The 13,124-nt window shown below is 45.2% G+C and overlaps 1 protein-coding gene across 4 annotated transcripts in view; it reads right to left on the bottom strand.

Annotated features, from left to right (window-relative positions):
- LOC146798804 (uncharacterized) overlaps positions 1 to 13,124 on the bottom strand; it is a 131,237-nt gene that overhangs the window by 83,068 nt on the left and 35,045 nt on the right. For all 4 annotated transcript variants that reach the window (XM_085626110.1, XM_085626111.1, XM_085626112.1 and 1 more), the window contains exon 3: positions 7,857 to 7,961. In XM_085626110.1, coding sequence (XP_085482236.1) covers positions 7,857 to 7,961 — 105 coding nt within the window. The remainder of the gene's footprint in view (positions 1 to 7,856; positions 7,962 to 13,124) is intronic.

The following is a 13,124-nucleotide window of genomic DNA, read 5'->3' as shown; positions in this document are numbered from 1 at the left end:
ACCCTTTGATTACATGCGGATAGAATTAGCAATTCTTGGAGGGGAGAGATATTGGTACACTCAGATTAGGCACTGGCTGATACAACTCGTGGTCCGAGAGGCGGCAAAATGACCTCTAACCCATTTCGAGAGATGGCTGCTACGCAAGGACACAGACAAGGGCTTAATCACAGAATAATATGGAGTATTACAGGAAAGGGAAGCTAACCTGAAGTCACCCTCACAGCTGCGGTAGACAGTTATCCACAAAAAAGTGACTAGATATCTTTTACAGAGCAAGACACACTGCATCAAACACTGGCAGTATAGAGACAGTATAGAGGCAGCGACAAACATCTTTTCATACTGGTACCTGACTCCTGAAAGACTACACCGGATGAACTCTGAAAAGAGCGATAAGTGCTGGAGGGGATGTGATTCCTGGAGAACGTTGCTACACATACTCTGGGAGTGCCCCAAGATTAATCAAATTTGAGAGGAGGTACTGCTTGATATTGACACACATTTTTATAACCAACTACCTAGGTTTCCCTCTTATATAGTGCTAGGTCCCCCTAACCCACTTACGTTACTGCTGTGATCTCGAAAAGGCAGGCACAGAGCCCTGGCACTGGGTGCGGCACATCAGTCCATGTTGGCTGTATTAGGGACGGAAAGAGGTCCGGCTAGATTAAATTGCTTGCATAGGTTTTGGCATATTTTGGGGATGGAAAGAGCAACGCAGTGACACATATCAGGAACTATGGAAGCCGTTCCTCCGACTCCTCTCAAAGAAATTCACTGAACTCCCCTGTCCTAGGTATTTGTGGCTGCTTCGCCTTACAGCGCAGATGGAGTGCCCGCTATGGGAGGGGGTGGAGGGGGGCGGTCAGTGAGATATAATACTACCCCAGACCTTCTTTTTTTTCTTATTTGGTCAACAGATTGTTGTTTAGGTACCCAGAAGGGGGAGGGCAAGTGGGAGGGGAGTTACATATAAAAGTTGATCGAGTGGTCTGATATAAATGCATAATGATGTGATTTAATGTGTCTGTAATACCTGACCCTTGGGTCCAATAAAACAAATTTCAACCTAAAAAAATAATAATATTAACAGATTAATAAAGTGTATATAAATAATCAAAGCGTGCACTTCACAATTTTACAGTGTTTTGTAAATGTGAAGGAATTGGAAATTGGAGGCAAAAAAGTAAGCTAGTATATTCAAATTGATTAGTTGTAGCAGTGTAAGTGAATCAAACAGAATATAGTATGGACGATTAGTGACCTCAATTGAATCTAGAAACGCTCCAACTTTACTATTAAGAATAACATTTTTTTATTTTTTTTATTTGTGTTTCTGAATTAAATTAAATATTTCAGCATTTGTGTAATTTTGAGGATTTCTTGTTTCTGTATTTTTGGTGTATTGTTTTGTGGGTCAAATCATCAAAAATGCTTAGGCCAAGGTACCCAGTTTCTACTAATGACTCAGGAGGGGACCCTGGATTCCAATAATGATTCAGAGGGGGTACCTGGATTCTTGTAATGAACTATGTGGGGGGGTCCTCAGAAGTCAAAGATTAGGAACCACTGCTTTAAATTAAAGACAAACAAGGAAAACGTAAACTGAAATAAAAGAAATGTCAGCCATTCTATAAATTAAAGTGACCTACAATATAGAGTGAAGAATGTACACGAAAAGCTTTACAACAGGAATAGTTTCAAGATGCCTACTGCCCAAATTGATACTTGCATGAAGATAATAATTGCATTGATTCACAGGTTTGAGTAGAGAGTACACTTTCATTGTGATACTCATTGTATAGGAGCTATAACAAATCTCAATAAGGCAAGAACACAGTCACACTACACTCATTGCCATATTTATGGCCAAGTCATGCAGTGCAGCAAGTCACCTTTCTGCGATGCACTGTGAGACAGGGAATGGGTAAGAATGCACCATCTTTAAATCAATATGATGCATTACTACCTTTTTCTCTACGCTGGCGCCCTTTTGACTGCCTAACGCCAACGCAGGCACCCGCATTGTAAGGGGTATTGTTTTTGTGCAAGAAGGAGCACCTTCCTGTGCAAAAACAATCCCCTGAGACTTTTGCCTCTTTCTGAGTGTGCTGCATTCTGCAGTACACATAGAAAGAGAAAAGAATGAGGAGAAACAAAGATATCAGTCCTCGTTACGCTTCACCTGGGGAGGCGCACCATTTTGGTGCATACCCAGGTATACCACTTCTGGTAAATCTGGAACTGCATCAAAAACCACACGAGTTGCATGGGAACACCTACGCAACGCCCATGGAAACGCTACCCGAGTACACAGTAATCCAATGTAGGGATTTGCGGAGCATTGCATCACTTGAGGTTCTTGAAGCCACTCAGGACCACGCATGGTGGCCTTGCGTGGCTTCATAAATCTCATTTTGAAGATGGGTCACTATTGCTCCACGTTGTGTGGTGCAAGAGCGACGCAAAAGGGCTTGGAAACATGCCAATCCGTATGAAAAGTGCCCAACAAACAAAACAAGGACTATTGGTTGAGGTAACGGCATAAATCCCAAAACTTCCAGGTATATATACTGCAACATTACTACCAGCTGCTAGACCACAAGGCCTTTGGCACCCACAACTCTTGTTGCTTTACCGTCTACTACAAGGTATATTGGATTGCTTATCCTGTTTGAAACTTTGTGATATTATATAGTTGTCCTATGGTATATTGTGATATTAGTGTATTCTAAAGACCTCTGCTGGACTTGTACTATTCTGTGTCACCTTATTTGTGATCCTTGTGTATTGTATATCTGTTCCTGGCATATTATCAATTCCAATCATCTTGCCATGTCTTGCCTTGTCAAGGGCTGAATGTATTAGTAATGTTTGATGAAAACTTATGACTAGACAAAGAAAATCCCAAAACTTCAACATTAAAACATACATTCTTATATGTATGGAAATACATCTACTACACCCAAGAATCAAACAAGCAAAACCCTGCCTTCTGCAAGTAAATTACAAATACACCTCTACTGCACTCCTTCCCCCTGGCTGCACATGCATAGGCTGGATGACCTGATCCATATAGTGGAAAACAATATTTTAGTTTGATTTAGCTTAGCAAAAGGTTCACTACATAAAAAACACCCAACTCTAATAAATAATAGGTCCCTATTTGACTGTTTACCTCAATTTATACAATGAACTATTTGTTTATAGCTAGGTTTCTGTAACACAAAAACACAGCCATACTTGACGAGATAAGCATACCTACCTGTTTCAGTGTAACCTCATTGTGAACAATGGTCCCATGACAGAGGGCACAGACTGAAGTAAAAAGACACAAAAGCCATGAAGCTTGTATATGTGAACTGGATGTAGGACAGTTAAAAGACTCATAGCTTCTGATACGTTACAGAGAACATTATCTTGGCATGTTGTTCTTTATAAATGAGTTTGGATTCTGGCCACTGACAGAATGCATGTAGCTTATTAATAACATCACTGAATTCCACTTTAAGCTTAAGAAAACAATAGTGGTACACAAAGAACAGTTGACAATTTTGTCCCTCCCCAAACATTTTGTGAAAGAAGAGGGTGTGAAAATCCTTGCAAAGTTGACTCCACCACTAGAGAAAGTCCAGTCCACGGCCTGTCAGGAAGAAAGTAACACAGTGGCCATCTCACCTGATGAACTGGGGTTTGACTTGCTTGAAATGGACTAGTACAATGCTCTGTGAATGGGGCTCAGTGTAGTTTCAGAGGATTCAAGGAAGAAGGTAAGTACTATCATGAGCAAGGAAGGAAAAAAGTTGTGCCGAGTAAGCTCGGAGTGTGTTTTTAAGTCCTGCAAGGAGCATTGTAAGCCCTGTGAAGTTGCAGAGAGTCTCGTGTAAGTGCTCTGACGGCAGGAGTAACTGTTTGCCAAGTAAGACTAGGGGTTTCCCAGGGTGTCGTGGGAGTGTTTCCAACCCTCCTTATTGAAGGTGTCAGTGATGACATGGCTTAGTCAATCCTTATTGTTCCTGCAGAGAAATAGAAAGGGAGAGTGCTGTGTAACTGGAATTGTGATGTGGCCATTTACTTCATGTGAAACATGCCAGTGCACTCCTTTGGAGTGACCATTAAAACAAGAAGGGCGTTGTCTGACTTGGCTTCTGGGCCCTTCTGAGCATCTCCCATTAACGCAGCTAGGTGGAAGCACCAAGACTTCTAGACATCAATTAAGAAAAGGCTGTATGGTATCATTACATCAAATTCAACCTTTAATTGTTGTACAGCCCATGTAAGTAAAAGAATACCCCTCTGCTGTGTTTACAGGGTGGCCAACCATCCTGGTTTTTGCAGGTTTGTCCTGTATTTGGGTGGCCTGTCCTGTTGCCTGCACTAACGTATAGGGAAGCGCAAAATGTGCTACTTTTTGCTGCTCACAGCTAGCTGCCTGACTAGACAACTAAAGCCACCTGGTTAGATGTCCACAAAACACTGTTTCCGCCATTTAGGTACTGTGAAAGAGATGCATATCTGGGGGAAAAAGCTGCCGCAAAGGATGGGTCTAGCACAATGCAGCCATTGAACCGCAAAAATATTATCAGATCAGGGGACTTATGTCCTGAAGTCTATTATTTTACCATATTACACTCTGTTGATTGGCCAATGAAAGAAGCACTCTCTATCCACCTTCCATCAAGGTAATATACAGTTCAGGTTTTTTTTTGTCTCATCACAACTTTAATAAGGAAAATGCTACTTAACCCAGTATGCATCTGTTCTTGGCATGTAGAACTGTAGAGTCACATGATGTGCATAGATCGCCTAGTGTTGGGTCCGGATGTTTGCACTTTGTTTTTCTTAAAAGAAGTCTTTCCAGTCACAAGGTAGTTGACTCCTCCTTTCGGTGATAGTGTGCATGGGCAACAACTCCATAGTTAGATTGTTTTTTCCACCATCGGGTTCGGATGTGAATTGTTGCGCTTCGATTCAGCACCATTTTCAGGTTACCCCCAACGCGCAATCCACTACCCTCGACAGTATTGTTTCTTGATCGCGTTTCCCATTCTCTGTGTATCGTCTACACTTGAAATCCTTTGATCGGAAGATCGTGGACGGCCGTTGGACCTACCCGCTCTGGGGTCAATAGCAGTCCACTCCATTCTTGTTATATAATCAGAAAAAGGAAGAAGTAGGCTCTCCATAGGTGCCAATAGCGAGTGTAATGAAATAGGTTCTGCCCCTTTAATCCGCCAGGATTTTTCGCGCTTTGGACTTTTAACAGTAGGTGAGCCTCACAATTAGTGACTCACCCATGGTAAACAAAAAGTAAACAGACTGCGCGAGTCTTCCGCCAGTGCCCACCTTTGCACATGTGTGAGAGCTGCGCTTGGGAGACTACCATCACGCGCAGCCTGGTAACAGCGCACAGATAGCCTGGCACAGAAGTGACTGCACGGTTAAATATTAGCCTAGGTAGGCATTATAATACTAGTGGGCACTCACAGGGAAAGTGTGGTTAACTGTCTTGTCTGCAGTGCCACTTTATCATATAAATAGGGGGGAAATCTGACTTATAGTGCAGTTTCGCTCCCCTTTGGCCTACATAGTCCAGTGAGGTATCGAACTAGGGGAAAAGATATGCACCAAGATCAAATCTGCAAGGTCCAAGAATGTATCTGTACATCATATGGGTCATCTAGAATTGTCATAATTCTCTGGCTCAGCTCAGGGTAAGAGCCCAGCCTTTTGTTACCCTGCTAGGTCAAGTTAATTACATTGCTCTCCAGCAGCAGGAAGAAAGGCCTCTCCACACAAAGGGAGCAATTAACAGTGCTTCACTCAGCACCGGAGGAGGAAGCGGTGGAGAAGAAAAGATGCATCCATAAATTAGCTGTCACACTGAACCAGGGATGGGACAGCCAGGGCCACTGAACAAAGGGCAGAGCCAGACCTCCAAAGCCAACACAGGAGGGGCCTCCTCTTTGAAGTTATGGTAGGAAAGGACCTGGCAGTTATATCAGCAAGGAGTGGAGGTTTCTAAACCCCTTGGATGGACCAGGAACCGGGACTTGACACAAGGAGCCGTTTTGAATTGATAACTGTGGGACGGAGCATGCATGGGCCCCCCTCCCCAGAGCTGAGGAGGCACAGGGATCCCAACCCCCAGGCCAGTTTTCGCACCTGGCGCACCTTGGACCCCTACTCTGGGCCCTCACCACCTAAAGAAGCTGGGGGAGTGCCATTATGCCCCACCCCAAGAAGCAAGGAAAGGAGTCCAGGACTCCAACTCCGGCCCCCCCAATGGAGATGAGGAGGGGGAGCACCGTGACATTCCCCCGAGAAGAGAAGGAGAACACGGGTCCCCATCTCTGGGCCCCCAAGGATCCAGGGAGAACCGGCGGCCACCACAAGCAAAACACCCTGCCCCCATGAAGCGGTCATAGGAGAGAAGAGCTGCCAGTTCCTGCAGCAGCTAATGAGATGCAGCTTGGATGGGAAGCCAGCCGGGGCAGCTGGGGGTGGGCTCCCCAGCTACCTCCAAAATAGTAATCCACACAAGGTGCCCAGGTGGGACCAGGCACCCTGCCGGAATAAAAGAATAAATGGTTCAGGAAAGACGCAAGCCCATGCTGTAACAGCAATGGAATGAGGCCGTAGCTGCTCATTAGCTATTCACTCTCCCAAGAGGGAGCGTCTCATAATGCCTTGCAGGGTTCGACCAGGCCCATGTTGTAAGTCACTGTTGTGGCCCCAGGATGGCAGAAGCCCCACCAATGATAAAAACAAAGTGTGGGGGCTGCAGGAGTGCAGCAGCCCCCCCAACAAAGTTTGCATTGAAGAACTGACCCTACTTATGCAGGGTCAGAAGAATTAGGACCACCGTAGGCTTTACGTGTATTTTTAGGCACTCTCAGGGTTGAAGCTTTTTCTTTACAACACCTGGGAGTGAAGCAGCTTCTGGTGCCTGGTTCTGTGGCTGCAGTTCATGTGGTCTAAGGCTGAGTATAGTAACATTGACTTGATGTAAAGTGACACCCACCTGTATGGTTATGTGCTATATTGTACATGAAGGGAGTGGGGAAAGTAATGTGATGTTTGGGGTAAAATGTAATGTTGTCAAAGTTATTTCCTCCAGCCTTGAGTATATTTTGTATAATTAATGTAGAATTAAGTAGTGGGTGTGCAATAAATGTACTTTTCCTTTTCTACAGAAAAGCATAGACTGGACAGTCATTTATTTAGTGTTATTATCTGTGTCAGCGGATGGTGATGACTAGCCCACACAAACTCCCCTGAGCAGGCCTTGGACTGCTCTGCTTTGCTACCCTGTGAGAGATAAGCGCTACCAAGGGGTGTTCTCAGTGAGGGAGATTGTGGACCCATTACTTGTACAGGCCCCACAACTAATGGCCTGTTTCCTTACAGTGAGTAGGCAAGGCTTACTCCAAGAGGTACTATGGGGGCTGAAACTTAAATACGGTATAACACAGCAATCAGACTTGATAAGCTTAAGAGGAGAGGGTTAAAGATTTAAACCCCACAAACGTGACTCCAAATCCTCTACCAGATCACCCCAAAAATCTTCGGATGTGTCAGAGCATGCAATGTATCCCCGCACACACAAGGTCTCCTGTGAAGTGATAAAGGAAATTTGGCCACCCTACTGTGTAGTGTGATATAAAGTATGCACACTCCTGTCACGTAGACATGCCATGCCGAAGGACTTTTGAGTGCTGTGTTCTAAAATTACTAGAGTGCATAGAAGGTACAACACTAGAGAAAGAGACAGGCTTCAGCAGTATGGAGAGACATTTGATACAACCTTCATAGTCACATGTCCATTGCACACTTTTAGATTTCTCACTCACCTGAAGAATGATTACTAATGTCTGATGTCTTGGAGTCTGTCACAGGGCACACGTATTCCTTTTCTTTGGCTCTTAATGAAAACACAGTGGTAACAATAAGAGGACCTGTTATCAGAGCAAATAGATTAAAATAACAGATTTTCAGTGCCTTGAGAAATAACCTATGACAGCTGCAGTGTTACAATGCAGCACCATGTGAGACAGAGGAACAAGTTGTATTACAAAAATGAAAATCAACAGGGGCATTAAAGTAAATGGCCATACAGCAAATCAACTGATCTACAACTTGGGATCCTTGTAGAGTAATGCCGGCAAGAAAGCAGTGTACACAGCGGTACCACAATAAACATAGGAAAGGTACTCCATGAAGTAATACCATAATGGCAACCAAGGGTCAAAGATATGCACAACAGAAGAGAACTATTAATAGAGGTTAAACATCATGCAGTGTACAGAGACAGACAATGTACAGTATAATTTCTTAATTTGTACTCTATCCACATCATTATTACAAATCTTGTGCCTCAGAATTCTTTGTGCAACTTCATAAAATTCCCTATATTTTGTAACATCTGGCAGTCATCATATTTGGACTTCGAACTAATGATCTCTAATATTTTAAAATAATAAAACATATTTTGTTCACTTGCTTATATGAATCTGTCTTACTGCATGAAAGCCAAGTAAACCTAAAAAAATCAGAACAGTCTCCCAAATTTTAGAAATTGCACAGCGATCACATAAAGAAAAGGGTTGCTCAGGAGTTGAAGTTCACGGAGCAGTACAATTCATCAAATGTGTCTCTTTAGGTCTTGGCTGAGACAGCACACGCTCTGCCACTTGCAATACATTTTGTTAGCTTACATGGGGCTTAAGAGCCAGCCGATTGCTTGGCACTGATTGGCTTTATTGTCACTTTCATTTTCTTGCTTCCCCTTGATCAACACGTGCTGGCATCACTTCTTCTTCATGTATTTGTCCTTCCTCTGGAGCTTGGCCTGAGTACTGTTGCCTTGTTCCACTGCAAGTCCTTCTACTGCTCAAAATTTTGGAGGTACTTTCTTTACTTTTAGTTGCTTGTCTGTCGTCCTTGCTTGACCCACTGTCATTGCTTGTCTGCCATTGTTGCTTGCCTCGCACTCCTCCTGCATTGTTGCTGTTGCCCCATCCCTACCACCCACCTCCTGTGTTGTGTTGCTTTAACCCTTCAAGGGTTGTGTTGCCTCTATTGTCCCTTCCACACCCTCCCATGTTGTGATGCTTCTCCCATCCCTCCTGCTCTCCATGATGTTACTTGCCCCCTCCCACAGGCTGTGGGGTTGCTGGCCCCCTCCTGTCCTCCTTCCACTGTCTCTCGTGTTGCTTGACCCTTCCGCCTAGCTCCTGCTATCTTGTCTTGGTGTCTCCTTCCCTGCTGTCCAATGCGTTCTTAGCCTCCCCCGCCTTCCTCCCACTGTGACTTGTGTTGGCCCAAAAAACCTGTCATAACAAAAAGAAAATGCTATGCCACGGCCTGTGCTGGCTGCGTCATAGTGCTTTTTTCCCTCAGTTTACTCTCTTTGTTTTAATTTTATTTGACCTGCGGCACCCTGTTGCGTTGTTGCTTGCCCCCACTAACCATCCCGCCCATCCGGGGTCGTCTATCACTCCCATCCCTCCACCAAAAACAATTTGACAAAGCCAAATACCTCTCTCATAGGTTTAGGTGTTTGGCGTTGTCAATGTTTTTTGTTTGCCATGTTGTACAGAACCGCAGCTGCGGGGCAGAATGGTTGAAAGTTCAAGAAAATATGCTATGACGTGACCAGTGTTAACCCCATCATAGCACTTTTTTTTCCACTTTCAACCATGCCGCACAGCAGCTGTGCTGCTGTACAACATGGCTAAAAAAACAAAAAAACATTAACAAACCCAATAGATCTTGCAATGGCAATACCTGATGACTTTGCCAGTGCTTGTTGTTACTGGAGGATAAGACCGTCTACCTCATGGACTTTGAGAGCGAGTCACACAGCCCATAACACAACTGTAGGGCAAACTTTATGAAGCACAGGTGTACTCTGGGGCTACACTTACACATCCTGTATTTTATAATGGGGAAAGAGTATTGTGGGATGAACAGTACTGTGCTTTCTGATATTTTATGGGTGACCATGCTGTTGCACAAAGAGCATAGTTCACAGACTGCTTTAAAGGGCCAACCTTTGAAGACATATTCTTTAATTTAAACAAAAGATCAGTAATACAAAGCACAGGGATGCTTACGAAAAGCTTTGTTGTTGTTGTGCATGGTTTGAACAAGGCCGTCCAGGAAAAGATAATATTGCACATTGCACAAGCATTGAAGAGCGTAATCAAGCGAAGCGTTCGACTCTGGTCTTTCCACTCCGACAGAGCAAAATTATCCAGAAGGAAGCACGCTTGGGCCGTCGTCTCAGATTACAAGCCGGGGGATGAGTCATCCTACCTATCAATTACTTATTCACTCTTCTGGAAGGTCAAATTTATGGCCCTATGGCTAGGCGAATGGCCCTTTTTAAATTAATTATCACAATGGCGGCACCTCAGTCACAAAATCGAATGCAGGGAATGCGGCTACCACTCCGAAAGTTTGGAGCACATAGCCTGCGCATGCCCAGCTCTGCTACATGACAGAAGGATCTTACTGAGAGCGGAGTGGATCAAACTAGGCGCTCGCACATGTCACCAGGCAATAATGGCAGCCATGAATCAAGAAAATATAAAACTGAACATCCGGTTCATCAAATTCATTGCCAGAGCTGCAAAAATGCTGGGGAAAGAAAAGGCACCAATTCTTTCGCCGGTTGGCCCAGCTATCTCCCTGCAACAAAAACTCTAGCGGCCGCCAGCACCCTTCAGCTAGGCCCATATGGACACCGTGTTCAGCATTTTTAAAAACCAGCTGTCATACTTACTTGTCCCCCTTCTTAGACTTTCTTAAAACCACTCCGTGACTGTTATGTTACTTAACGAGCCGGATTTGTAAAAGACCTAAATGCATATTCGGACAATTTTTACATTTATCCATTTTTATCGTTAGACTACTGCACTGCTGTTGCACTAACTAAAGTCCTTTTTTTGCTCCTTTTTAAACTTGTACATGTATACATAAGTTATATGGTTTTAATATTGTGTTATGATTTTTAGTAATCAAACAATAAAATTTGAATTTGACATTGATTTGCTCTCAATACCCGAAAGTGCTAGGATTATTTCAACTCGCTCAATCGGTCTCATCAGAAACTCACAATGCCAATTGGACAGCCACGGGAGTTTGATATGGGTCAGATAATCTAATATTTGCTCGTCAGGGCTGCAGCCTCGGGACGCGTAGAGGTCGGCATAATAATGTCGGAATCTCTCCGCTACCTGGGCCTCCTCCAGTGGGGGGTCTCCAGGCTGTGGTCGGATTTCCGGGATCGCCATAGCGTCTCGCCGCTGCTTAAGAAGCTGCGCGAGGACCGCCCCCAGTCGATCTCCCTCGCCATATGTACGGGCTGTGGCGTATTTCCCAAGATGTTTTATTTCGGCGTCCGCCTCTGCATGGTATTCCTGGAGAGTCTGCGTCAGTTCCAGAGTGAGCGCCTCACTCTGGCCCGCCAGTAGGGAGGTCTCTAGATTCTTGATCTTACGTTCCAAATCGGCCAGTCTGTTACGAATCGATTTAAGTAACCCCGTATGTTTAGAGATGGCTACTCCCCTAATATACACCGTAAAGGCCTCCCATATAGTTCGGAAGGAGTCTACTGAACCCACATTGGCCTCAAAGTACGTCTCGATGGCCGTGGCCATATCATCCTTAAAAGCTGCGTCCAGGAGAGAGTAGGGCGGGAATCGCCATAGGAATGGGGGGGGATACGCTTTTTGGGGGAAGCGAGCACCAAGAGCAGAGGCGAATGATCAGAATACGTGCGCTGGAGGATCGAGCAAGCTTGAATATTGGGGAGCAGGTGCCTAGAGGTGAACCAGTAATCAATTCTGGTATAAACGTTATAGTACGCGGAGTAATGCGTATACCCTGACCCGGGTGCCTGCTTCACCAAGCATCGCACATATCAAGACTGGTCAAGGACAACTCCACTACTCTGGCCGATGCCGAGGGGCGCCTAGGCGGGCCTTCCGACCTATCCAACTCAGGGTCCCTCACCAAGTTAAAGTCTCCACCCCACAGGACCCATCCCATAGCGTGGGGCTGAGTCAGTACAGTGAGCTTAGCATAGAAGTCAGGATGATCGTAATTTGGGCCATATACGTTGAGGAAGAGCAACTCCATTCCCTTACCACAGCATTTGGTGAGAACAAACCATCCCTCCCTATCTGTCTCAACAGGCGACAGACGAAACTCCGTCTTTGGGTTAACCCATGTCAGGACCCCCCTAGCATTAGTAGTGAAGCCAGCTACATGCACGTTGCCCAGTAGACCCTTAGTGCGTAAGATTGGAATATCTAGGCGAAGGTGTGTCTCCTGAAGGAGGGGAATGTCAATCCTGTGTCTGTAGAGGTAGCTCAGAACTTTCCGAACTTTCCTGAAATCATTGAGGCCGCGCACATTCCATGTGAGCACCACCACAGAGTCCGGAGAGGTGTTATCACTAACATCGGCTCTATCCATCATAGGAGGGTTGCCAGTCTCGCGTCCATAACGTCAGTCTCGTTATACCAGTACGGTCATAGTGTCGTCCGTCCAAAAGCGTCACATCCGGATATACGTCCAAGAACAATCTGAACTTGATCCCATCCCCCACCCACATCAGGCCCAACCCAACCAAGTCTGTGCAAAACAACTCCCCTCTATACACCCAGCAGCATATAGGATTGAGCTTCACAGTTACACAAAAATCAATTTGGAACACAAACCCCCCCTCCCTCCACCCAGGCTTGCCCCACCCCAACTTGGCTGCGATACCATCCCACTCACCAACAAAACTGCCCCAACCTTTCCCCAACAGAGAAAATCGTCCCCAGTGTGAATCACGCAGGGGTGGATGTAGCTCGCTAAACAAAGAAAAGAGTATGGCCCTTAGTAGGCCGCACTCCGAACCCCGTCATCTAAATTGTTTGCAGCTGTGCATCATTAAGGATCGTCAGAGCACAGGGGGGAGGTAACCCCAAGACCGATACAGTTAGGGGCAACCCAGCCCTATGACCGATCCCATTGTAGGTTCAGTCCAGAACAAAAAGTCGTATAAATGCTGAGCAGGCCACGTCTGCGTAGATAGAGGGGTCCCATCTGTGGCTTGTCCATGT

The sequence above is a fragment of the Triturus cristatus genome, chromosome 9 (genome assembly GCF_964204655.1).
Source record: "Triturus cristatus chromosome 9, aTriCri1.1, whole genome shotgun sequence".
Lineage (NCBI taxonomy): Eukaryota > Metazoa > Chordata > Amphibia > Caudata > Salamandridae > Triturus > Triturus cristatus.
This window is presented reverse-complemented; position numbering and strand designations above follow the sequence as displayed.